This window comes from Larimichthys crocea, chromosome VII, assembly GCF_000972845.2.
Source record: "Larimichthys crocea isolate SSNF chromosome VII, L_crocea_2.0, whole genome shotgun sequence".
In the NCBI taxonomy this organism is placed as follows: Eukaryota; Metazoa; Chordata; class Actinopteri; family Sciaenidae; genus Larimichthys; species Larimichthys crocea.
In genome coordinates this window covers 23,157,384-23,184,490 of record NC_040017.1, presented here as the reverse complement: position 1 = coordinate 23,184,490, position 27,107 = coordinate 23,157,384, and the positions used below count along the sequence as shown (strand labels likewise).

Genomic DNA, 27,107 nt, shown 5'->3' with positions numbered 1-27,107 from the left:
CTTTGTCATCAAGTAATAACATTTACTGCCTACATTGTGACGAAGGATAAAATCCACTCTGTCAAGCCGGCATCTTGCAGCTCCTCGGTATGTGTTTGTGTGTAATGTGAGTCTGGATTCCTGTTGCCATGCTGTATAGTATTTGAGTTCTAAGACCCAGACAGAGGCGTGTTAGGACACGTTTGATAAGGGCTGGAGTCACTGTGCCTGACACACAACACTCCCTGCTAAGGACACGCCACAACCATTTCTTCATGGCATGCAGAATGAAGTTAAACACAGGGACATCCAAAGAGAAGCGAAGATCTCGTAGCCCTTGCACAATGCCTACTGAGGTATTTGAGTGCGGACTGACACGAAACCACCATTCATCTCATTCATCATCATGTTGCATAGCGGCGGCTGATTGATTCCGTAATCGGATATGTATGATGTGCTCTGTTAGTTTCTTCGTCTAGACGTGAAGAGGAGAGGAACACACAGAAATGAGTTCAGGGAGATCACGCTGCTGCCAGCATGCCGCCAATCATTTTTTAACATCTGACACCTGAAGCAATGCTTGTACAGTATGAATGAAAACAGGTGTCTGTGTGTGTAAAAAATGAGTCACCGTGCCATGAAATCATCTGAATAGTGTCGCACCGCCATCTAGTACCTTTTAAAAAAGCAGCAATCACATATTTAAATAGCTCCACCTGAGGGTGTGGAGAGGGTCATTAAACCCAGGAGAAGTTTATGAAAATGCGCAGCGGGCTCTGAAGTGTGCTGCTGAATTGTGGTCTTTGTGAGCTTAAGCTAGGGTGGATTTTGCCAGCCAGAGGAGTGAAACAACCAGGGGCTGTGTTTGACTTGGTCGCTTGCCCGTTTGTACTCTATTCACATGTATGGCGCCATGCTACACAGGCATGCCTGTATGCAGAGGCCAGGTCACAAGGAGAGTGGCAGGGGCCCTGATTGGTGCTGGGTGGGTCGGCTTGTGCGGATGAGGGCTTCATTTCAGGAGTGAGGACATTATTGTTCCATGTTGTAAACGGACTGATATGAGTGGACAGTTTTAGTTTTCAGTTACACCAAATGGTGTAAATAACTTTTATTTCTGCATGTTGCCAGATAGTTGTTTCTTTAATTTGTGACTTATTTTTGGTTTTAAATATAAAGACTGTTTCCAACAAGTCATATCACATAATTTGTCGTTCACACAGAAAATGTTGCTGTTGATGTTCAGTGTTGTCCTTCATCATCATCCTCTTGAAAGATAGATTTGAATTGTCATATTTTCAGCTCAGTTTCAGTCGTCAACTCCTCAATATGTATAAATACATATGCAAATACATTTGAAACAGTTTTGATCGAGATGATTTCTTTTTATAATACACCTAATCCTATCGTATCCTTATTTGGTTCTTTGTTTAAGAGTTTTTGGTTCATGTTTGATTGATTGCCATAAGCACATCACTTCCTGTTATACAAAATGGAATAGCACACTGGCTTCTTGCTAAAAACTGTAACACCAGGGCTGATAGAAATAGAACATAGCAATTATTGCAATTTATTAATATGTAGTATGGTTTTTTTTTTAATTCCTGCAGTCTATTTTCTTTTTATTTGGTTCTTTACAACTTAATTCAGTCTCTTAAATCACACCTTCTGCTCTTGACTGTAAAAACGATATAGCATGTGACAAGTGCTGGAGATTTTAGTTTGCAGTAATGGCTGGGGACACATTGTCAGAAGAAGCTCTACTTCCTGTCACTGAACGGCCACCAGAGCCGAACAGATGACACGCCGGAGCATGATCCTGCCTTTTGTATTGACTTAAAGGGGATATGGGTCGACCTTATGTATTCGAGCTAAAATTTGGTTTCCACTCTGAGGAGCTGACACTTTGAGGAGACCTGCTGAGAGGCCTTCCTGTGGCTGGGACGTGGGGGCTATGTGGTGGGGGTGGGGAGGCAGAAATTAGCATTCTCCAACCGAGAAAACAACTTCTCCCACTCTTCCTTTCTTCTCTGTAGTGTTCTCTAAAATGGCACAGACTCACTCTCACCCAGTAAACTTGGCACCTGTGTGACCGGCAACAGCAGAAGAGTTGTTCTAGCGCAGGGCGGATCCAAAACCACTATTTTTGTAAGCCCTCCCACACCCGTCTTTCTTCCACTCCTGCTCTCCTTAGTCAGTTCATAGGCATTCCAATGGTATTTATATTTCCCTCCAGAGCAGGGGGAAGTTGACAAGCGTTCACACAGGCATTGGATTCAGCTCAGCAAGGTGGGCAGTACTCCCACTGCTTCCATACCATTGGCCTCCCAGTGCTCACATGACCTGCATAGTGTTGGCACTCCTCCCCCCTAGGCTCGGCTCTGCTGTCCCTCTCAGCTCACTTAAGGCTTTTTGCGCCTGTATGTGAAGTTTTCTGTTGGTGGGAGAGTGTCTGTGGGTGAGTGTGTATCAGCCAGCGGTCAGGGGCTTGTTTGGGGTACAGTGTTTCAGTTATGTTCCGGGAGATCTCAGAGTCCACGGGCAGCGAGTGTCTTGGGAGTATGACCCCAGAGACTCAGGATATCTACCTGAGAATGGACCATCATCGCAGACGCTCTGGGTACAGGCTGGGCAGGATCATTGCCAGACAGCAACTACTCAAGAGGATCGCTGGAGGTAGGAGACGTGACAGTTCAGACTGTTGGACTTTTGGTTGGATACCAGCCCTTTTTTTTGTTTCTTGTTGTTTTGGCTCAAGAGTCTGCGGTTACGTATTCTGCTTAATTTAATCCGTCTTTGTCATACTTTCTGGAATGCTAGGAGACTTACCAAGCTGGTAGTCAAAACATGCACTGAATAAGATATGACACATACGTATGAATATGAGATTGTAAAGGCAGGATAATCTAGTAGAGAGTGAGCAAGGGCAGTCTTTGTTCATTTGTTTCCAGACAAAGGTGCAGGTCAATGGAAATAAACTTTGGAAAACAAATATAATGATAAGTGTGTTTGTGTTGTGTGTGTCCACACTTGACCTTCAGCCAATAAGAGTCATGGGTGCAGTGGTGGTAAATAATTAGTATTGACTGACTTTAAGGAACGCTGATAGGCGATAAGCTGTAGGATCTGTTACATAACAAGAGTTCAGGCCACGATGTAAACAAAAGATATCAATGAATGTCTGGCCTGACAGTTTTACAAGCCCTCAGCTCATTTGTGGGCTGCCGTATATAGCTAGGAGAGCAATGGAGGTGTTTTCTTTGACCACAAAAGGGCCTGACCTCCCATCCGTCTTCTCCAAAGGCCTGTAACCTCTTCTCTTCACTACCATTTACCTGGTCAGTCCCCTGGAGGGGGGGAGGGCAGCATAACAATGGAGGGGACAAAGTGCTACCACTCCCGCTCTCGCTTGCAGGTGTGAGCATCCTGCCTCTGTTTCAAAGGGTGTCTATGTTTTATACATTGACAGTATAACAGTAGAAAGTTCAGCCATCAGATAGCAACACACAGCATGGTTATCTTCTCAATCACACTCCGAAGAGCATCTTGTGCATGCTGTATCAACGCAGACGAGTGAGGCAGCACATGATGCATGTGGTTATGACAGTGTGAAGGATACACAGAGCTTACTGTTGGATTCACGTGTGAAGACGTCCCGGAGCTGTGTGTACGTAACATTGTTTTTTAAGGAGGACATCTTCATGATGTGATGTTTGCAGGCATGTGCAGTCATGTAACCTGGCATGTGTTTTCAGATTACAGATGTCTGGTTTGACAGCAAACCAACAATTTAAGTCATCTGTGACAAAGTCTGAAAATATGTACGTGTTTGAAGTGGGTTTTTAGGATTCTTTTATCTCAGTTAAAAGTCATTTTAACAACTTTTACTTGCACATTCTTGGTCAGGGGTGACGTTGTAACTGCTTTAAAATATAATATGTTATTTCACTGCAGTCTGGCACTCTGTGTGACCAAAGGTGACTGTTTCACTTGATCCTCATCTTCCATAAAAAGCTGTCAAAGTACTTGAGCTATAACATATATCAAATTTATCACATACCAAATAAATCACAAATCAAATTGCTGTAAATGTAGAAAAAACATGTGCAAAATAATAATTTTCCCAGTGAATTTCACATAATATCAGTCAGTATAAGAAAGTAAATACAAAAACTAATGTTCCTTAAATATGGTGGATAATATTTTATCCGAGCTGTCTATTTCTGAGACAAAATAAAAGGTGAATCTGTAAGACACTTAATGTGTTTAACATCTCTTTTCATTGGCTGTCTTAAGTGCTGCGATTATGCCTAATTTTGGTAATTGTAGTTTTTTTAATCCAACTTCTCTTAAATGCCTTAATTGAGCAATTTTCTCGCAGTGTGGGAGTTTTTCTTCATCTTTCCCAGGAGAGGAGCGTTTCGAGCCCCGACATTAGCCGTCTTTACCTCCATACCTCGGGTCTCACCTTGTGTGATGCATACCTGTTTGAAATGCGAGACAAAAAGCGAGGTGGTATTTTAAGGGACTGACTGCAGACTGTGCAGAGCCACAAGATTGATCTCCATGTGTTGCAGTGGCTTCTGCATTCCAGCTGGATAGCCCTGTTGACATAGCAGGTTGAAAGTGAGTGGGGGCCATGGTGATGGGCAGAGTTACTCAGTATTGTTTCACCTCAAATTCCAGGCAAGCCTGTGGGGGTCTTAGTCATGTTTCCGATTTGATGGCATTTCAAAGCCTCCATAGCTATGTGTGTGGGTTCTCATTCAGTCCACTATGATAGGTTGCTGACAACGTACCAGGGCCGACTGAAGACCAACAAGTTCCTACTGTCCAAAAATTCTGAGCAGCATATCTCATCAGCTTTCAGAGTTGATGGATAAAAATGCACAGCTGTTTGAAATAAGATGGAAAGAAACAGGCGTTTGAGAGCTGCACAGTGGGATTGTTGTGCGAGGGAAAGGGCTTGTTTTCATTGTGGAGGAATGTGTCTCCTTCCCTCAAAATATTCCTCGCATTTTGGAGGAATATTCCATACGTCTTCATCTCTCTGGAAGGGCTTCTCTGTTTCTGCCGCTTTCTTCTCTTCTGCCTCGATTCCTTCCTGCTCGGCCCATCTGGAGTCTAGACTCTCAGGATCTGTTGTTGCTACTCGTGCACATCCTATAAGTGACCAATATATCCTTAATTTACACATATTTCTGCCCCGTTGTAAACATTCGAATAAATGTGCTCCTTTATATGCACTGCTGTTTTTGCCTTGAAAGTCTTTACCAAGTATGTTTTTGCTTTTAGGTCTGGAAATAAAGGAATATCAGGAAATGCTGGAATATATTAAGGCGTGTTTCAGGTCTGAAATTTAACTGTTTCAATTGGAATTTCAGCAAAGATCAGGATATGAATGAATCATCTCATACGAATATGCCTATATATAGTTGCGAAAAAGTCCTGGAAACTTCCTTTGGACGTTGGTGGAAACCCTGAGCAGCTGAATGCCAAACCGTGACTAAAAGTGTGCCCGCTGACTGCTTCTTTTCCTCACTGAGGAGCTGTTGTGTTTCAGACAAGAAGCTCTGTCCAGTGCGACCCCTCCGCGGCCCTTCTCCATGGCTTATTGACCTCGGTGCAGCCATCAGGCTCCGATCTCTGCCCTGGAAAGTCCATTAGTGCGTTCTGCCATGGTTGAAGGCGTTGTGGTGTTGTTGTCAAATGACACAAGTTATTGCGTGGCAGCTGTGCGCTTATCATGAATGTGTCTGTGTCCCAGAGTTACAGAGTGTGCCTTTTATTTGTCTGTCATGGCTGAAGGGCTTGTGTCTTTCAGGTTAACGTGCTATCAGCCACATTTGTTCCTGCTGGCACGTACCAGTGTTTGTACTGTACATGTACGGTGCTGTCTTACATTTGCTCAGCACTGAAGCAGATACGTGCACGCTGTCGCATATTTTCTTGCTTATTTTTGACCAACAGTGTTTGTCATATCAACCCCATTGCCTTATATGAAGGTTAACAGGAGTTCAATGACAAAACTTTATCTTTAACAAGCTTTAAAGGGACTTTAACAGAGCCTACTTTGGGAGAAGCAAAAAGGATGTAACACTTACACACTTGCAGATTTTGAATGCTTAGCACAGAGAGGACAGGAACACTTAAGCTTGTTAAGAGGACAAGCTCTAGCCTTCTTCCTCTGTTCTTCCTCTGACTAGGAGGTGGATCATTGTTAGAAACCAGCTCTGTTTTTGTAGTGTTTTGTCTTCTGAGAAGTTGTGACATTAAAAAAAAAGGGCTCTTCAAGTTGAGGAATTTAGTTAGACTATGCCCTCTCCCACTCAAGACTCCTCTTCCAAAAGCGCTGAATTATTCATCAGTGGTCGGCTGCTACATGTGGCATGTTAGATCATCTGTGTGTGAAACTAAAGTGTTCCTTCATTGAAATACAGGTTTGATGATAAGTGGAGAAGTAGCCTCGAGCATTGTTTACTTAGTACACATGGACCCTGTTTATTTTTTATTCATGAAGCTCTCTGTTGTGGATGTGATTGTTATGCAGATTTTGTTTGCTACCTTCAGAGAGCAGTAAATAAAACTGTCAGGGAGCGAAAAGCAATTTTTACAATGTGATTAGCATGTCGTCTACCTCTAGCACTACCATCATCACACCTCAGCTAATTAAATCCATGGCTCGTATTTGTTTTGGGCTTCAATTATATGATGATTTTATCAAACAGGTACTAAATATGTATTAAAAGAAATCATGTAATGATATGTCACATTAGGGTTTAATGGCTACATAATGGCTCAATCCCAAATCAGTATAACATATTCATTCTAATCATAGTTGAGTATTTAATGTGATATTAAGTAAATAATGTGTTAGTTCAGTGATTGGCTGGCAACCTGTCCAGAGTGTATGTGGGTTAGAGGTCTGTCATTACAGTTGACTTATGGCTTCAATATACATTCCCATGTATGAATAACTCACAGATAAGATGTGAACAGATCTGATTTGTTTAAGTTGGTTGGTAACCGTTGGTTCTTTCCTGCCCTGCTGATAAAAAACGAGGAAATGATTCAAGTCTTGTAACGGCTGAAAGCAGACTGACTCAATCCAACCAGCCTCCAGTAAATAAAGGTTACACTAATAAATCCCTGACATAGATTCCCATTTTATGCCTGTAGATGGCAGGCTGAGCTCACATCCTTCCTGCAAATGTTTCTCCTGTGTGTGTGTGTGTGTGTGAATCAGTGCACTCCCTATACACAGTCAGAGTAGCTGACAGCTGCCACATGTGCAGGGCTAATCATTTACTAAGAGCAGATTTCAGAAATGCCTCTGCTGCACTGTAACAGGAACGGAAAGTCACACATTAACAGAGCCGTTAAGGAAAACTTCTCCTGTTCTCACGTCTTTTACATTCCACAGATTAGAAAATGCTAATTCACTGAAAAAAAAAACCCAACCTTAATAACCTCTTATCCAGCAAACGGTACACTAAATATGTTTTGACCCGCATAATCACTTCTTAGTCATGAGGGACCTACAGGAAATTTGTCTTGGACAAATAAAGCGTGTCAGGATTTTAACTTTACATTCACATTTTATGGACTAAATGATCAAAACATCTGTTTATCTATAGAAAATGGGTTTATATACATTTCAAAAGACAGTATAGATAACTGATGCGGTGATGTGTAACATCTTGTATTGATTAACTGACAGAGCACATTACCTTTGTGAGATAGTGGCTGTCGTGCCTGACATGTGTTGGACAGTCTGTATTTCTTATATGTTACATTTTCTCTTTATTAGCACGTAAACCATGCCAGAGTTCAGCACGTGGCTGCCCTCCTGTGGTAAAAATGTACATCACATGTCATTAGCTGGAAAAACTGACAGGCGCAAAGGCAGCATGCATCCAGACCACAGACATTCAGCCGCTGTCTCTTAACTTTATAGGCCTGTCAGCCGGGGAGTGACTGTCTGAACACAGCCTCTCTTTGATGGCCACGCAGTCCTACATTTTCTGTGAGTGCCGTGCTGCGGCTCTGATAAAGCAGAGAAGTCACACAGCTCTTTCAGTGGGTATATTTTCTTGCCGCACCTCATCATACACAACAACACATGCTGACTGTATCATCATCTCTGCCGCAACTCACAAGTCTGCTGCTGCAGTGCGCTGCGAGGCTCCTGAGGCAGTCTTGTGGCCATTCACTTTGATGTCGTTAATTAGGACCAGCGTCCCAAGGGATGGCTCCATGCTTTTATTGTGGAGGTCTTGAGGGGGTTTTCTCACGGTAGGGGCTCTTGTTCTGACATTGGCCCTCTCTCTACCCTCTGACTCTCACAGGCCATTCTCAGAAAAGAAGGGAACCCCAAAGAGTCCCCTTTGGGATCCAGTCCAAATGAGAGGGAGGTGGACCTAATGGAGGAGTTTCGTCTGGATGTTTTTCTTTCACCGTATCCTGTACTTTACAGAGCCGTGGCCATGAATGAGACATCATTTGTTGGTTTAAAGAATCTTTGCACTTATTAGCACTCTGTTAAACCTAAAAGGTCTTTCATCTTGAGACGTTTGATTTGTGCGGGTGCCAGGACTTACGGAACATGTGTTGATAACTTTTCCAGTTAGTCTTTTTCCATGTCAGGATTTTAGGTCAGCTGACTGTTGGTAATTCATAGTCACCCCACTTTAGTTGTGTTATACGGCACTCTCGGAAAAACCAAATTACAGTGTTTATATAGACTATCAAAGGGAAGGAAGAATTACAGCCACACAACCGTATATTATGAGTGGGAAAAACAGCATGACATGGCAAGGCATGGAGCCTACTGTACTTTAAAACAGGGCATGCATATACTTCAAATCAGGACGCACAACTCGAGGAACTTGTGCGGCACAGTATGTTGGTTGGACTAAAGTGAGGTACGGATAACTACATTACCTCATGAGGCTTAAAAAGACAACTGAAAGCTCAGATGAGAGAAGGAATTTGAGCTTCATGGGGATGTTAGTGGGCAGAAAGGAGAAACTCAGGCAGGTCCGACGTTGAATTTTTCCCATATAATGTATCTGAGCATTACGTCTGGACAGAGCTCAGACGCCCACAGGTACAATAACTCTGCTGATCTTTTACATCAGGCTTTTTTTTATTGTTTATATGCTCCCTTGGAAGATTTTCCAGACTATTATTAACTTTTAGAAGCCCACGTTAACAAACAGAATATTTTGGAATGAGAAACGTCGAGATACAAGCGTTTGTCTAAAATCAGACACTAGATAGCAAGCCTGTGATGTGTGTTATCACCGAGCAGCCGGCATTATTCATCCCTATGCTGTGTTTATTTATTTATCTGGGAAGAGAGCGAATAGCAACTAGCACAACGATTGGTTGAAGAACTAGTCTAGGCATTTTGGGGAGGTAAGCCTGGATGGAATGAAAAAAGGAAATCTCCAAAAGCCAAAGTTAATGTTTTTATCACCAAAGAAAGCAAATCCTTCATGAAGGCCTCCAAGATGGTTGCCAAAACACTTTAACATACGTGGGAATGTGGCTGCAGTCCAGTGTCTGGAAGTGTTTAGCTTGTGCATCGTGTCTTGGAATCACTGCAATATATATTTCACAGAAAGCTCGGCTGATTGATTTCTGCTCTGCTCAGAGCTGCTGGCTGTAAAGTGGAGGTACTTGGGGAATTGCTGAGATTTCTCCTCCTTCTTAGCTGTTTGAGGTCAGAGGTTGCTTTTTTCCTTTTAGTAACGGACCATTTTCTTGGAAGTGTCTGCTGGAAGTCATGTGCCTGAAGTGTCCTGTACTGTGACCAAAGAGGACAAAGGAGAACACCTGTCTGTGAGGCTGCAGAAAACCAGACACTTCACTCGGTTTTTTTTGCTGTTTGCTAAACGACCCCGGGGGAATCATCATGTGGTTGTTAGAACATTTTCTCAAAACTCAGTGAATGTGAGACACTGCAGCAAGTTGGATGGAAACACAGCAGAGCTAACGGTTTGAACTTTGAAGTCTTGGTCAGCCCACACATCATCAGCCCATTATTTGTCTAAATAGACAACTTAGATTCAGGGATGGTTGTAGTGTGACGATACAGTGGCTCTTCCCTGTATCTCTCCCAGGGTGAATCAGAAGACATATAACATCTGCACTTAAGTGATTTTCCATAGTTTAAAATGTTTACGACATCATAGTAACCCCACGTGGTTGGAGCTGTGCAGCCCTCCTTCAAACAGTCATCATCCTTTATTTTACGTCCTCAGGCAGGACAGTGTGAAAGAAATGAATCAGCTTTGGCTTTCAACGCGACTACTGGTAACCGACGCTACACGGGAATAACGTTATGTGAGTGCGCGTCTCGGTATTTTAATGTTGTCACTTGTGCGTTGTATTGTGATTAGTAACGTGAATGATGCAAACGCTGTGATTGTTTTTTCTAGTATTGAGAGAGACAAAAATAGAGAAAGAGACAGAGAGAGAGAGTTTAAGGGTTGTTAACCCTGAAGATGAAAGAACCTTCTCTCTGGGTGTCCTTCAGAGGTGAAGGAGAGTGTTACCACAGCTGTGCTGCTCTTGTTTAAATTCAATACAGGACCCTCAAGAGAAAAACACAGCTCTGATGACTTTTGACCCAGCAGGCTTTAGCAATGGTCAACAACAGCAGCTCCCTAGCTCACATAGTCATGTTATTTACTCTCAGAATCAATAAGCTCTTGCTGTGAGTGTGTGTGTGTGTGTGTGTGTGCTGTGAAGTGAAAGGTGGATCTCAGTCTTTCACTAGTGGAATTATTTTAAAAAAAGATACTTAAGGCTGTGGCTGTTTTATTTAAAACAGTATGTACCTGTGGTCGGACACATTGAAGGACAAATGATGACGTGCTTATTTTAAAAGTCTGATCTGTAATGTATGAAGCGGCCCTTAAATGAATCATGGATGCCTGTGAACCCTGACTTACGCAGGTTCAGAATACAAATGCCTCCTTGGCATTGGCTTTTTTCTGGGCTGGCGCTGTGTTTGTCCTCAAGTCCCCGTCCTCCAGGAGGCATTGATGTCTGCTTTGTATATCCACTTGTTACTGGAGACCTGTGGTCCGCTAAAAAGGAGCTCTCCCCAGGTCACTGTGGACCACAGGGCAAAAGCAGGCCCAGGATTTGCTAGCTCATTTGTATTTGAGGGAAAATTTTGCTCTGTTGTCTTAGCAACGCAGCCTAGAGCTGATCATTTTAAACCTGCATCCCATGTCGACTGCAGGATAACAGGTCCCCCCCGTGTGTCCCACGGGATCAAATGAGGGGGCTGGAAGTCTGTGGGTGATTCAACACCGACTCTCTGTAATTACCAGCCAGCTCATGTGCCAATCACTGTGTCAAGAATAAAGTCACATTCACAAAGGCACCGCGTTGTTAGTCACCTCTGCAGACAGATAATCTTTTAGATTTGGCTATTGTCCTTTGTCTCAACACCTCGCCCGGTTTGCAGGTGATAGGAGTGCTGTGAACTGAAGACTTGTTGTGATAATAGTGAGTAGCGCCTCCTGTTATGCTGACTGACTGCGGCATGTTGGAGTCTGAGGGACATGTAGAGCTTAGTTAATTAAAACCTGCTCTTGAAAATAGGCAGGCTTTCTTCCCACGACATTAGGTGAATTACATGGGGCACTGCATTATTAATCCACCTTGTGCATTTCCAGCATTCCCGTGATGGGACCTGAACTCTCACAAACAGAGAACAGATCTCCTGTACAATCCTATTACGTCTTTTCTCTATCATTCATCATTATTTGTGCTTCCTGTTTGACCCCCCTGCGCACAATCGCAAACTGTGAGACAGGAGGAAATGTTGGGCTATTTTGGGCATGAGACATCAGATGTTGTGGTTACTGGCTGAGTGTTTTCCCCCTGCCTGTCTGTCTGGTCTTACTTTTACAGTAAGGCTGACTGCTCTGTGAGTGGGTGTCTGTATGCAATTAGCATCATAAAGGGGAAGAGAGGCCTCTCCTCCATGCCTCCCAGCATGACGACACCTCTCTGCCAGTCAGCCCACAAGTGGATTTTTTTTCCCAGATTGCTGGCCCACTCTGTTTTTCTCCAGGTGTTTCTGATACAGACAATCTCAGCACTCAGTTGTAGTCTGGGTGTTTTTTGACTGATATATTCGTCTGGCTGATTCATTCAGTCGTCTCTGCGGCGGTGTGACGTTGGGACAGACACATTTGTAAGACAAATAGTTTGTTTTAGAGTGCTTTTAAAGCGCTGATATGTGCTGAGTGTATTTATTGTTAAATTTGAGGTGACTAAAGTGGACTGCCTGCGTCACTCTGTCTGTGTTTGCAGCTTTAATACCCAGTCCTGGCCCCAGCAGGTCAGAAGAGTTGTGTTTTACAAGAGGAAATGGCAGAATCATGAAGCGACAGGCGCTGTAGACGTGGGCTACATATGGACTTCTACTTACATTGTAGGAAATTATGGACGGATGTGATTTCCCTTGCATAATCATCATGCCATGGCAAACCCCAGTTAATACAGTGCTGGTCATTTTATCCACACATTTGTAAATAGATCTTACTTATACATCATAGATTCATGTGATCTCACTTTTTTATAATATCCAGTGAAAATAGATCTCTTCTTAAACAGATGGACTTCAGTCGCTACTGTACATACAGTACCTTAACAGATAAGGGAAATATAAGGGAATATGCAGGGATATAATGATGTAACTCATCCTTAATGTATTCTAGAGGCAAACCCACTTTGATCTGGTTTTATTTGCTTTTTTAAAATCAATTTTATCATATATATTTTTTTTTTACCGTATCTATTTCTTAATAATTTACATTATGAGTTTGGATAGATGATGGAACTTGTCGCCACAGTCTTTTAGATGTGTTTTAAATAAACAAATCATGAATGAAATGATTAAATTATGAATATTTCTTTGCGACCACATTTCTTTCATTCATTATCCTTTCACAAACTCTTGAAATAACTTGTTCTTTGTTTAGAGTCAGGTGACACAGCAGCACTGTCATTGTCTCAGATGACACAGATCTCACAATTCCTCTCATTCATTGATTTTTGCCTCAGACAAACAGACTGAGAAGGAGGCGAAACAGACGAATATATCACTCTGATGATGTTAGCGCATGAGTCGAGTGCCTCAGCATGATTCACTGCGGCTGATTGCTGACAGTTTATGTCATGGTTTTCCCCCAGCTCAGCTGCCTACGTTTTTCCATTTCGACTGGATTGGCTGGAAGAACATCTGGACTCTGCTGAACCCTGCTTCCCTTTCTGTTTGTTTAAATAAAACCTTTCCCACAGTGTTAACACTTCTTAGACGAAGTTTTAGAAGATTGTAAAAGCTGACATCATGTAATCTGGCCAAATTGACAATGAAAACAAAGAAACACATCAGGAAACGGTTTTAAAAAACAGGGTCTTGAAATACAGAGATTTCCAGAAATCAGGGGAAATTCTCGCTCACATCTTTGCCAAAAAATGTGCTGAGTGGGGCATAAAAGAGTTGTCGTGGGCAGAGCTGGGTAGGAGGGTCGGGCACAAGAAACTGACGGGGGAGGGAAAGGGGGGTGAACGTTAGAGCGCCTTCCACAGAGGAGGGGTGGGTTGAAGGAGAGATTTAGTGTTGAGGCAGGCACATGGTGGTTGGGGGTAGATGGAAAGAGAAAGGGGGGAAAGAAGGAGCCGTGGATCTGAGTTCAAACTGCAAGCTGTGTTCAGAGAGAGAGCAGGAATGTGGCTCAGCGTGGGAATGAAGATGCTCTGACATGTTGAGAGACACACTTTAAGACTTGACGGATATATGAACCTCTCTGGCTGTATGATGAAAATATCCCGTAAGTACACAATAATTTGTAAATAAATTCTGGTGTAGGCTGATTGAAGGGATTTGGGGATATTAAGGCCTGTGCTTCAGTGATGATGATTGCTTGTTTTTATTCTTAATAAGGCTGAATGAATGAGTCCAATATTGTTTGTTCTGTTCTACAAAGGATGATTACTGTTTGTCACGAAGTGCTGCTGTCAGTCAGATGCAAAGCACATCGTAAAATCTTGGAAAGTCGTCATGCGATTGGCTGTAAATATTTTGTGTAAGAGCGGAATGTGAATGAGCCTTTAAAACTGTCATATTTTTGGCTTTGGTTTGTGTCTGCTCATTGTCCAAGTATGCCATATTTGTACCTGCGGCACTTTGTAACATGTCATATCTCAGCAATGAATTGCATAACCAGTGTTCGTGATAGTGAACGTTGCATAAAGTAAAGGAGTCGCCCTTGCCATAGATACTTTACTCGTACATTGTGGGCCATTGTGTCACGGCCAAACTGGGTTTCATCTCTTTGTGAAACTGTAATTTTATACTGTACACAGTTTTAAAGCTGTGGGTTGTGGAGAGCAAACACAAGTTCTCATTCATTGGCATGATGCCCGCCCAGCCTTTTATCCACAAGAGATTTCCTTAGAGAGAGGATGAGAGGACAGAATGTCTCGGTATCGTGTTACAGAATGCCAAACAGAGAGGAATTCCCAGCTCATGTTACTTGCTCCCAGTGGTCCAACCTGCGGCAGTGGGACACAAGAGGAGCTGGCAGCCCTCTCACTACGTGCTGCAGTTGAATAATACAGGCCTGATATTATCCACCTGGGAGGGAAGCCTAGCTGGACAGAAAGCCTTTAGCTCCTAGTGATACAGGTGGGAACAGAGCACAGAGGCTCCTAACAGCGCACACATGTTGACTCAACTGCTGGTTAAGGGGGTAAACAGTAGTAGAGGTTTTTTTTTGTCATCCAAGGACACGGGGACATGTTAATATTTATTCAGTTGTTGGTCAGTCTGAAGACCAAAGTCACTTCTCATTGATTTCTCTCTGTGACACAGATGTGAAGCAGCTCAGGTGAGTTTTGAAAAAGGAGCCGATAGAGCAGTATCTTCATTGCAAATTTACAGTCGCTGTAATTACACTAGTATTGTGTGATGAATGACCTTGGTTCATGTTTCAGCTGTAGTGTGACAGGCACAGACAGGGAGTGGAACTGAGACCATGGACGTGTGATGGGAGAGCTGTTTGTTACTTGTGGGTGCACGGGATGTTTGTTCTCTTTACATGGTGGAAAGCTGGTTAAACCTCGTGTGTATAAGAGGCAGCAGGAAATGTATTAGCTGTGTGGTTTTGAAAGAAGTGCTGGAACTGGTAAGAATATTTCCATTTAGATTTAAAGTCAGTGTTATAGATAGTTTTAAAAAAATCTTTCATTCACCGCATTGTCTTCAATGTAGCTGTGCATTGACTGTCTTTGGATAGTAAGTTAATAATCATGATTGTATTTTGTTGCAGACGTGCTCACGTGTTTTCTGACTTTCAAATTAGATTTTTCTGTTTACTAACACTTTCAGCATCATTAATCATTAAGGTTAACATTTAGAAATTATTTTCCTAAATAGTTGATACATTAATTATGAATGAAATGTCCAGGTTTTCCCAGGATGATATCTTTAAGTTGTTTTGTCCAACCAACAGCTCAAAATCCAAAGATACAGTTTATAACCAAGGGAATCAATTAATCACTTGTGAAAATTGTGAATTTCAGGAATTGTCAGTCAACTAATGCTAATTAATTGACTACTTGTTTGAGCTTTACTTTTGTTACCATTAAGTGTCTCTAGATCTGTTTTCAGAGGGGGAGAACTTGACCTTACTGGTGTGAGAGTTTTAGGTTCTGTTGCTTTTATTTAACAGTTTATTCAGCATAACTTTATATTTTCACTTTTAATGGAAAGCAGACTGTATACTGTAGCACTGGTGTGTCGGAGAGTATATCTCACTGAGGCGGTAAATGGCACCCAACTCTATTAGCATTAATGGAAAGGTGCCAACGGTCTGTTTCCTCTCCTTGTCATCAGCGGCTCTGAAGCCTGCAGACGGCTCGGCCTGTAGTTCAGCAGGACCAGCTCGTGATCCTAAATGCTGGCGACATTTTAGAAAGTCGATGCGATAGCTTGCTTGGACTTCTATAGGTTGTTTTTCATCATTTAATTTTATTTTATCCATATTCATTCAAATGCGTTATTTCTTTTTAAACAGTACATGGTGGTCTTTTTTTAAAACCTGTTTTAAGTCTTCGGCTTGTGTTTTGATTTAATGTTTTTTTCATATGTTGTCCTAAAATGAAAAGACAACAGATGGTTATATAAAGCCCCATGTTGTTTCATGTGAGTGAGCTGGGATACCTCCAGCCAGACAGACTGACCGGCAGGGTCATCATCACATCCATGTTATCTCACAATAATCAGACAGGAGGGGGGCTCCGTCTGAGAGTCACCCAGGTCTGTCCACCCCCAAGTCTTTTGTATTTGTAGGAAACCAGATGTGTTTAATGCTCCAGTGTTTTTTTTTTTTTTTTCAAAAAAGAAAATGACTTAATGTGGTTTGAGTTTGACTTTTTGTTTCTGTTTTTAAACACACACTTTCTTCTGTTTCAGAAATTGAGGCGAAAGAGGCGTGTGACTGGCTGAGGGCAGCAGGATTTCCCCAGTATGCTCAGCTCTTTGAAGGTAATAAAAGCACTCAGTGAACTCCCACAAACATTTATCACAAAGAAGGGAAATGTTGTTTGGTTAAAGGATAGAGATTGATGAAGTAGCACACCAATAAAAGAGCTCTGTGATAAACTAAAAATGGCATTTATGTTTTAGTTTTGTCTGTTGTGAAATTAAACATTTTAATGTGGGCTTTTTAAGATGATGATTGAATAATCATACACAGTGTTATCCGGTCTGTCACCCCAGTCCTCTAATACTATACACAAAACCATGTATTCATGGACTGCATAGTGAGCCTCATTTACACAACTGTCCTCAGGAAGCCTCGGAGCTACGGCTCCAGCCGGATCCCCAGACGCCACAAAACAAGCAGAACATCAGCTGCTTTTAAGGTCTAATCTTTTCCAAGCTACGGTTACTACATAAACATGTCTTCTGCGCTTAAAGACTGAAGTCATGGGAAGAAATGGGTTTTATCAGAGCTTAAAGTAGCTCTACTCCCTCAGATCTTTGTGTCGAGGCCAGACTTTTGATGTGCTTTGCTGCAATATATTTGTTTGCTGACAGTTTGTACAAAGAGCTCAAACAATGTGCACTGATAGAGGCTGCTGTGGCTGACTTTCACTCCTAATGTTGGGCGTCATGTATTAGAAATGGCATAAACGATGAATCTCTTATTATCATGCTTCAAAGCCTATAGTATATCTGAATGTCGGCCCCCTTAAAGAACAGACTGAGCCTTGTCGAGCTCTTAGCGTTCGACTGCTGCTTCTGCTTTTCATAAAAAGTTAACGACTTCTCATGAATGCGGTGGAATGTTAGATTCAGAGGGTCTGGATTCAGTCGCTTAAGTTATGTAAGAGGAGGCCCATACCCGGAGCAAGACGTAATGCCTGCACAAGCCTGAGCGCTGTTATTTGGGCAAATTCTGTCTCTTCTCATTAGCATCACATACAAAACAAGTTTGATGGTCTCCCAGCCTTCATTGTACTTCTGGAAAGAATGTGGTCCCCAGATCGTTCTTTCCATTTATCCTATCCATCAACACTTTCTGTAGAAGAACTACTGAAATATCAAATCTAATTATGACACTTTAAGCTCATTTTTAATATTTTTTTCTTCCTCAGATTCCCAGTTCCCCATTGACATCACTCCTGTGAAAAGAGATCATGACTTTCTGGACAAAGATCTCGTGGAACCTCTGTGCAGGTAACGAGACGTTTGATTGACAGTGAAATGACAGTGGCTCATCCATGAGTCATGAAGTCAATGCCACAAATAATTTCTTTTACAAAAAGAAGTGGAACTATGTGACAATCCCCATTTAAACTTTACAGTAAAAGCACATCTCATGATGTTAAAAGCATAACATTATGTCATCATAATATATTAATAATCTCGAATTTTCCACGTGCTGCTGTTTCATTTATTAAATCTGGCAGTGATTTAAAAAAGTGCAAGAATATTTGAATCTTCTCTTCAAGGCTCTTCTCTCTGACACAACTGCATGAGAAATATTGGATGTGTGTGTTTTTTCCCTAATCAGCCAGACGTAAAATAAAAGTGGACTGAGCCAACAACTGGTGGCTCCACATCACTCCCCTTGTAGGCAAAGACTACTCATGTACTTTTTCAAGCCGAGATGAAAACAGCATTTGAGTTACCAAGTAACCATGGCGACCATCCCAAGAGGGAAGCAGGAGGAGCATGAGGGTTTCCTTGCACAGCTCAATATACTGTGACTCTAAACAACCCTAAAGCAACTCATCTAAATTCCAAACTAGCCACGGGATAAATAGAAGACAATTGGAAACAGTTCCACCTCCAATGTGATTTTGTCCATGACTTCCCAGCATCTCTATGGTAACATAAGGATGGCTTTGTTGTACGTTACGCCATCACAGTCTGGTGTGCAAAAATAAATACCATCCTACATACTGTGGGTGTCTTTGATAGAACTGAAACTGAAAGATATTTCATGTATGCGAGTGCTCTCCCTGATCCCTGGCTAAGCAGCCTCCTATTTTAGCCACCACATTCAAAGCTCTTTAGGCCTGTGGAATAAAGGGCCCCCAGCTTAGAAATCCTTTCTTCATTTTGGTCCCACTATCTACAGTAACAATCATGAGAACTTTTTTGTTTGGCTAACCCCTATCAACCACAGTACTGGGGGATAGTTACAGACCTCCATCTGAGGCTTTTTACTGTCACAGAACAATACAGTCAATGTGTAAAAAAACACTGTTAGCAATATCTGGGGCTGTTAAAGCTTGTGATTATCATACCACAAATGAGTTTATTTTTGTGTGAAGCCAAGGGACAAGGGAGTTTATTTTTTTCATCACGTCATGTTTTCCCCTTGTGCTATTGTGGGTTCATGTAGAGTTTCTAGTGCTGTTACTTTATATATCCCAGTTTGCACACCCACAAAACCTCTAATCACTAAGCACATGCTCCAAGGCTGAGACTTAATGGTTGATTAAAAATATTGAAAATGTTTCATTGCTTCTCTGAGAGGTTTTTGGAAAAATGAGTTCAAGTACAAGTTTTCATATTGTTGTTGAGCAATATGTTATTAGAAACTGTATTCACAGACAGCTGTAGTCCTCCTCAAAGTTTATAAAGAATCAAATGATTAGTATGCTCACTTAAAAATGGTATCAAAGTCCGGTGCATCTGTAAATTAAGATCTACATCTGACTATTTTGAATTAACTAGGCTATGAATAGAACATAAATGTGGCTGATCCATTGGTTTGCCTTGAATTCAATCAGAACAGAGCAGCCAACAATTACCGGTGTTCATTAGGTTTAGGATATTGTGGTACAGACAAACTGAATTTCCCTCTGGTCTGGTTGTACATCCAGACCAGGAGCTGATCCAGTTAACATAGCAAACAGAATGGGATTTATTTCTGGAGAGCTTATTAGGAAACTATTCTGGTGTTCTTGGTGTGTCTTGTTTGTTCAGAACAGTTTTTCATCCTCTGGCCTTTTTTCCTTTTAGGCGGCTTAACACCTTGAACAAGTGTGCCTCTATGAAACTTGACGTGAACCTTCCAAAGAAGAAAGTAAGTGTTGACTTTAGATTAAGAGCTTTATCACTACTAATGATGCTTCTGATGAAAAAAAAATCATCTAAACTTAAGACACTGATGAAAAAATATATTTTCCGCCTAGATTTTAGGCTTAAGTGGATGTAATCTATAGACTGTTTTGAAATATAACACTTTGTATGCAGCTCTTAGGGTTTGTTGTCTAAAAAAGCTCATTCCTTGACTTAAATATCACAAGTGTCATTTGAACTGTGTAAGAAACAGAAGACAAATGTCAAGGCTTCCGTAAGAAATGGTATTTTCTTACACAGACTGCCTTAAGTTATGCGTGTGCTTTTTGCACCAAACACAACTGTAATCTGCCTTCATTCCTTCAACCTAGATTCTGTGATATCTGAGATTGTGCCATTGTTGTATTCATGTCTATAGAGCATGATTGCTTTTTATCTGTCCACACTTTGGAATGTAGCCTGCTGGCTCATATTAATGATCTTTTCTTGTCTTGGTCTATTTATGGAAAAATCTTCAAGTCGCTGGCATCATTTGTCTGTGGTTATATCACTGTTGGCTGATTGTATAATCTTATTAATTCTGAGCAGATACATCTTGCAGCTATTTCCTGCATTTCTTATGTCACTCTTCTTTGTAGCATAGATAATATACATGATACTATATATGCCTTACAAAGGCTGTATAGATTATTTTTATGTCAATCTCAGTTATTGTATTTCCATTCTGTGCGTGGTTGTAATTACTCTGTGTGTGCAGGATCTTTTTAATTTAATTATATTTATTAATATTTAATTAGGTAGTTATCAAGACCTTTCTGCAAGACCTAAATAGAAACATTCAATGCCATAAATAGGATTAAAAATGCAAAATTAAATAATGTAGACCAGAGTAACTGACATTATCATAATCTCTCTTTCCCCAGAGTGAAGACTCTGATGAAGAAGACCTGTTTGCTATCAGTGACAAATGGACCTTTGAGTGGAGCAGCCGGCGTTGGTCCAGGTTACAGGACATTGACTGTCTGCTGGGAAACCACGTAGAGGGTCAGCCCTCCAGGGACGGCGTGCCTCTGAGAACCACCACCAGCAGCGAGAGTGTTCTGACAGACCTCAGCGAACCAGAGGTCTCTTCATTGCACAGCGAGAGCAGTGGAGGTAGCGGTCATAGGGGCCTCAGCACAGAGGACTCTGATTGCTCCAACCGCACCTGCTCAGATTCTGCAGCAATGCCAGACTCGACTTCTCTCACGATGCCTCACATCCCCAAAGAAATTGCTCACTTTGGCTCACTACCTGACAAGCACGGCAAGGCAAGCCGCATCCGTGCCAAAGACTTCCTAAAGCGCATGGAGACACTGCGATCCCGAGGAACTCTGGGAAGGGGTCGTAAGACTTTGGTCATCAGCTCTCCAGTGATGCAACAGGAGGCCCAGGCTCTGAAGACGCTACGGTGTGTCGAGATCATAAATGGAGATGCTGGGGCTCCAGAAGCACCGCCCAACAACGTCCTGCCTTCACAGTCCAGTAGTGAGGGTAGCAGCCATTCCAGTGGCAGCACTGTCAGCACACCCAGCCTGAAAGAGCGTAAACCGCACCGGGCTGACTACAAGCGCAGTGGCATGTATTTGGAGGACATAGACATCTTTTCAGGCACCCAAGTGAATAAAATCGCAGAACAGAACCGCAGAAATGAATTCTGCTCCTATGAAGACCTGGTGGTCCACATTCCCAAAGACCATAAGCCAGGAACTTTTCCTAAAGCACTGTCCATAGAGAGCCTTTCGCCAACCAATGGGGCCTCTATCAACTGGCACACAGGCAGTATGCACCTGGACTCCCCACTGATTTCATGCAGGAATGAATCTAGGCCTGTCACCCAGTGCTGCACCAGAGGAAGCCGGATCAGTGTATATGATAATGTTCCTGGCTCGCATCTGTACGCCAGCACTGGAGACCTAATAGATCTAGAGAAAGAGGATCTGTTCCCTCACCTGGACGATATCTTGCTGCATGTCAATGGGCTACAGCAGATAGTGGACCACTGGTCCAAGAACGTGTTGCCTGTCGGAGAGGTACAGGCACAGGTGGACGGCAAGGGGGAAGATATAGTGTGCCTCCAGTCCTCTAGTCAGATCACACTGGACTTTGAGGGAAATTCTGTCACAGAAAGCCAAACCACACCCAGTTATGGGGACAGCAGAGACAGAGTATCACTTGCTGAGACAGAATCTACAAGGCTCAGGGAAAGGAGGGACTCAGGAGTAGGTGCATCACTCACAAGACCTAATCGGTAAGTCTCAACTGTCATGCAACTGTGTGTAGCTTAAGACTTGTATGAACAAAAAGAGATTTTTTTTTTCTTATTCTTGGCTGTTTTATCTTTCATGGCATTAGGTTACGATGGCCCAGCTTTCAGATATCTAATCGCCTAAGTCACTCGGTGGCATCCCTTCAGATTACCAACCAATCAGCAGGTCAGCTGAGTTTGTTGCAGAAGTTTTCTCTGCTGCGCCTTACTGCAATCATGGAGAAGTACTCCATGTCCAACAAGCATGGCTGGACTTGGTAAGTGACATTTTGATATCTAAGATCCAGTTGTGGTGTGATATAGAATTACTATAAACAGATTCCTTCTGGCTCACAAGCTGTTTGATAGTATGTAATGTTAAGTAAATGTATATATTGTATGTTCTGTCTCATACTACTACAGCACAGTCTCTTGTTCTACCAGTAGAGCACGTTATCGATGTTGTATTGTTGTCTTTCCTAGGTCTGTGCCAAAGTTTATGAAGAGAATGAAGGTACCAGACTATAAGGATAAGAATGTGTTTGGAGTGCCTCTCATAGTGCATGTGCAGCGTTCTGGACAACCGTTGCCCCTTGGCCTGCAGCAGGCTCTGCGGTACCTGAGGAGCCAGTGTCTTGACCAGGTCAGCCACAGTACGCGTACTCTCAAATTGCATGTGACCTTAATTTTCACCTGTGATGTAACAAATGGCCGTGTTTGTATAATGTGGTGCAAGGTTTCAAAGCACAATGACTGATTCAGGTTGTAGGTGGATACAATATTAGTATGATAACAATACCCTGAGTGGAAACATCGTTATAATGTAGTTACATATTTCTGTCAGCTGTCAAGTTAAGATTTACATTTCTGTTTTGCTTCCAGGTGGGTCTTTTTCGTAAGTCTGGGGTGAAGTCTCGAATTCAAGCTCTGAGGCAGATGAATGAGAGTTCACCAGACAATGTGAACTATGAAGATCAGTCTGCCTATGATGTAGCTGACATGGTGAAGCAGTTCTTCAGGGATCTCCCTGAGCCTCTGCTGACCAGCAAACTGGGGGAGACCTTCCTCCATATCTACCAGTGTAAGGACATACATCTTTATCCCATGTCAAAATCTAGTGACAGTCTTTAACAGATCATAGTTGCTGCTATCGCTGCGTCTGAAAAGCAGAATTAATAGAAATCAATTCTCTCAAATGTGCAGATGTGCCGAAGGACCAAAGGTTGCAAGCTGTCCAGGCAGCCATCATGTTGATGTCGGATGAAAACCGAGAGGTGCTGCAGACGCTGCTCTGTTTCCTCAGTGATGTCACCTCCTCTGTGGAGGAGAACCAGATGACACCTATGAACATTGCCGTGTGCCTCGCTCCCTCTCTTTTCCATCTCAACATACTCAAGAAAGACAATCTCTCACCGAGGTGACTTTTTTTCTTGTGTCTTCTAAGTGTTGCAGTTGCGCACCATTCCATGCCTGAAAACTAATGAACAAGACATGCATGTATTCTATTAACTGCTGCATGATTATCTTCACCTATGACTCCATAAAAATAGACATAAAATGGGTTATAGAGTTCGCTCCGCCCTCTGGGGTGCAATAGATTACTCTCTTTCTGGGACAGTTTTAAAAAGGACATGGCACTCTTTTTAAAGCTCAGTGTTTTATGAGATCATGCTGTGTACAAACAAAGCAAAGCTCTCTAATTTACCATGTTGAAATTGTTGCTAAAGGGATCAAAGGAGTTTCCTGCAGAGCGGAGGAAGGGTTTATATGCTGTGTTTGGTGGGGGACGTTGACCTGGGGACTCTGCTGGCCTAATAAGTTTTCTCTCCCTATAATCCCCAGGGCCATGCAAAAGAAGTATGCCACTGGCAGACCAGACCAGAAGGATCTGAATGAAAACCTAGCAGCGACGCAGGGCCTTGCTCATATGATCATAGAGTGCAACCGTCTCTTTGAGGTACAAGAACCTGTAGTTGAGATGATGCAAGAATTTCAAGCCTGGATGCAATATCCACAGGCTTCTGTGTATATTTACTGTCAGTCTTACCACATGCTTTTATGCATCCATTAGATCCCTCATGAGATGGTTACTCAGTCGCGTAATTCATACGTGGAAGCTGACTTGCATGCACCAACAATTGGCGAGCTGTGCAAACAGCTGGAAGATGATGACGGAACATACCAAACACATATGGAGGGGAGACTTCAGAACTTGCTTAAAGAGGCCCGGGAAAAGTCCAAATACTGGATGTCTTGCAGCAGCTCTGATAACACAGAACTCTACTATAAAAAGGTTGGTGTTCCTCCTTTGATGGTGGAGTTGATTTGTCATTGGTTCATGTGTAGTAGTATGTCAGAATAATCAACTTAAAATCATCAAGATATTACAAAAAGTAATATGCAGTAGTTGATATCTCAATCATGGATGTCAGATGTGATGGTCTTTGTCTGTCACCCATCAAGGTAGGAGATGGGAACCCTTTGAGACGCTGGCGAGTGTCAGTGGAGGTGGAAGCGCCGCCATCTGTGGTGCTGAACCGCGTGCTGCGAGAGCGCCATCTGTGGGATGTGGACCTGCTGCAATGGAAAGTGTGTGAGACGTTGGACAAGCAGACAGAAGTGTTTCAGTATGTCCTCAATCGTATGCCCCCTCATCCCAGCAGGGACTTTGTGGTTCTCAGGTGAGTGGCGATAAGAAAGAAAACACTCAACAACATATCATAAATTTGTTTGGATGTGGCCACCATTTACGTTCTTTTAGTTTATACTTAACCTCTTTCTGCTTATTCAAGGTCTTGGAGGACAGACTTGCCCAAAGGTGCTTGCTCCCTGGTTTCTGCGTCTATAGAGCATGAGGACTGCCCTCCTGTTGGAGGTGTACGAGCTATAGTCCTGGAGTCCAACTACCTACTAGAGCCCTGTGGCTCAGGAAAGTCCAGACTAACTCACATCTGCAGAGTGGACTTGAAGTAAGTCCCACAAGCATCTTGTTAAAATATTTTCTTGGTAATTCCTAACACAAGTAAACACATAAAATACATCAGTACATTTTTATGTGTTATTTTAGTAGCACATAAAGATATTTATTTGAACTCTATTAAATATGCTGTTTTGCTTTCAGGGGAAGGACTCCGGATTGGTACAACAAAGCCTTTGGTCACCTCTGTGCTGCAGAAGCTGCCCGAATCCGCAACTCCTTTCAGCCACTAATCACAGATGGTCCAGAGACCAAAATCTGAAACTACTTGCCAGTTGAGTCTGTTCAGCCTTGAAATCAACATTGAGCCTTTGAGTCATTGCTAATAGGCAGACACGATATATAACCAGGGCCCCAGAACTAAAGCACAGTTTATTCAGCTTCAGTAGAAAAATAATGTTGAGCTCCTCTTGTACTTGCACAATGACAAAAGAGGACATCTTATAGGTGCTGAGAATAATTACTCAATGGGAAATTAATCATCCTGCCAATGTCCTTAGCATTAGGATCCTATTTACTTTCATGTTGCTAAACCTGTATATTATGATAATTATTATCTTTAATAATATTGTATTGACATTCAAGCTCTTAAATGCTTCTGGGAAGCATGTATATGTTATTAATTTCAGATTTAAAGCTATAATTGTTATGATGTAGACTCATGTGTCTGTATATATGTGTGTGTGAATATACTGTACATGCAAACAAGATGTATATATTGTCTATTTGTGAAGGGAGAAATAGTACATATGTTAATATCCTATATATTGATTCTTTCATCGTGTTAACCTTCCTGTTATACATGTGGTACAAAATTGTAAGCTGGTTTTACTTCAGTATTGCCATTTTGGAATGGGTGTAATTTTATTAAATTTTGACCTCTTATGGTTGTGAAAAGAATGACTTAAGGTTTGACTTGATCATACCTGCTTAAGGGTACTGGATTGCACAGTCAAGTACAAGACACCATTTTTTAATAAAACCATCCAGATTTTAAATTGTTTCTATGCACTGATTCTTGATCTTGCTGCCACATCAAACAGATAAAACACTACTCATATGCACTAACTTATACTGAGGCATAACACAATTCTCCCTGATCTAGAATGAGAGGGACCTCTACTGGCCTTTTACAGGAAACACATGGCTGCAGGCTGTCTACATGGGTTGATGGACTTACGTGGACACCTTATTTTAGCTTTCAACTATTATTAATGGAAATATAAAAGTGACTCAAAATTAAAAGAAAATAATTTAACTCAAGTTTGTTTGGCATTTCCTTACAAATTGTATGGAAAGGGAAAACTTGGATAATTGTCATTTTTGTCCACTAGGTGTCCCTTTCTGATCAGCGGAATATTCATCTTGACTGTAACCATGTTTTAATTTCCCCTGAGACAACATTACTGAAATAAAGAGCAGACCTTTTTCAGTCATTTTCAACAGGTAGTAATAGTCAGAAGAAAAGATGTCCATGCTACAATATCTAATGGGGAAGTGTTCATGCCAGTGGTAGTAATCGTTTTGGTCTAAAAGGATGCCACACTGACAATATCCCATTTTGTAAAATATTAAAATACGTCTTGGTCGATGGCTTGAAAAATCATCAGAATCTGGTGTCTATTCAAAACCTTACACAGATAAATTTAGGTGTCAAGACAGCTCAGACATGATTAAAGGATATAAATGAATCATTCACCAAAACCATTATAGGACACAATGAGAAGCTGCTGTGCCAGACATGAAACGATCATTACATGAACAGGTCAGGTCACTGAATCTGGATCTGCTCTTCTAAATCAGTTCCCTTTATTGTATGAATGGCAAAGTCAATCCCCCCTCCATTGACCTCTATTCAGTATTGGGAGGTTTTATGGTTCTCATTTGAATGGGGAACAACACGTTTAATATTGTGGATTGTAGGAAAGATATAACATTTTGAAGTACAGCATACATGTATTTGCACTAGAATAAACTACAGTCAGAGAAAACAAACCACTTCACAGGGTGAAATTATATTTAATTTACCCACAGGTGAAGTGGCTAAACAGGCTATTGCCTATTACTGTTAATTAAATCAAGCTTTAAAACTGTAGCAATGATTGGTAGCTATATAAAATCTGACATTATTTCTACCTCTTTTGAAGCCATGCTGACACAGATCAGCTTAATGAGGTCATGAAATGCCAACTCAGCTTCTGGCTGTCAGTCAGGACGATGGACAGGATTGT

General features: G+C 41.9%; 1 protein-coding gene across 9 annotated transcripts in view; it reads left to right on the top strand.

Moving 5' to 3' along the window:
• The window catches only part of stard13b (StAR related lipid transfer domain containing 13b), a 55,939-nt gene extending 30,065 nt beyond the window's left edge, over nucleotides 1-25,874 (top strand). For 3 of the 9 annotated variants that reach the window (XM_027280399.1, XM_027280398.1, XM_010736348.3), the window contains 13 exons: nucleotides 16,487-16,558; nucleotides 17,674-17,755; nucleotides 19,553-19,616; nucleotides 20,536-21,902; nucleotides 22,007-22,177; nucleotides 22,383-22,542; nucleotides 22,782-22,980; nucleotides 23,103-23,316; nucleotides 23,742-23,856; nucleotides 23,971-24,192; nucleotides 24,363-24,580; nucleotides 24,692-24,868; nucleotides 25,021-25,874. In XM_027280399.1, coding sequence (XP_027136200.1) covers nucleotides 16,487-16,558; nucleotides 17,674-17,755; nucleotides 19,553-19,616; nucleotides 20,536-21,902; nucleotides 22,007-22,177; nucleotides 22,383-22,542; nucleotides 22,782-22,980; nucleotides 23,103-23,316; nucleotides 23,742-23,856; nucleotides 23,971-24,192; nucleotides 24,363-24,580; nucleotides 24,692-24,868; nucleotides 25,021-25,138 — 3,179 coding nt within the window. In that variant the 3' untranslated portion in view covers nucleotides 25,139-25,874. The other 6 variants (XM_027280401.1, XM_010736346.3, XM_027280402.1 and 3 more) reach the window with 6 other exon arrangements.
• Nucleotides 25,875-27,107: the final 1,233 nt, after the last annotated feature.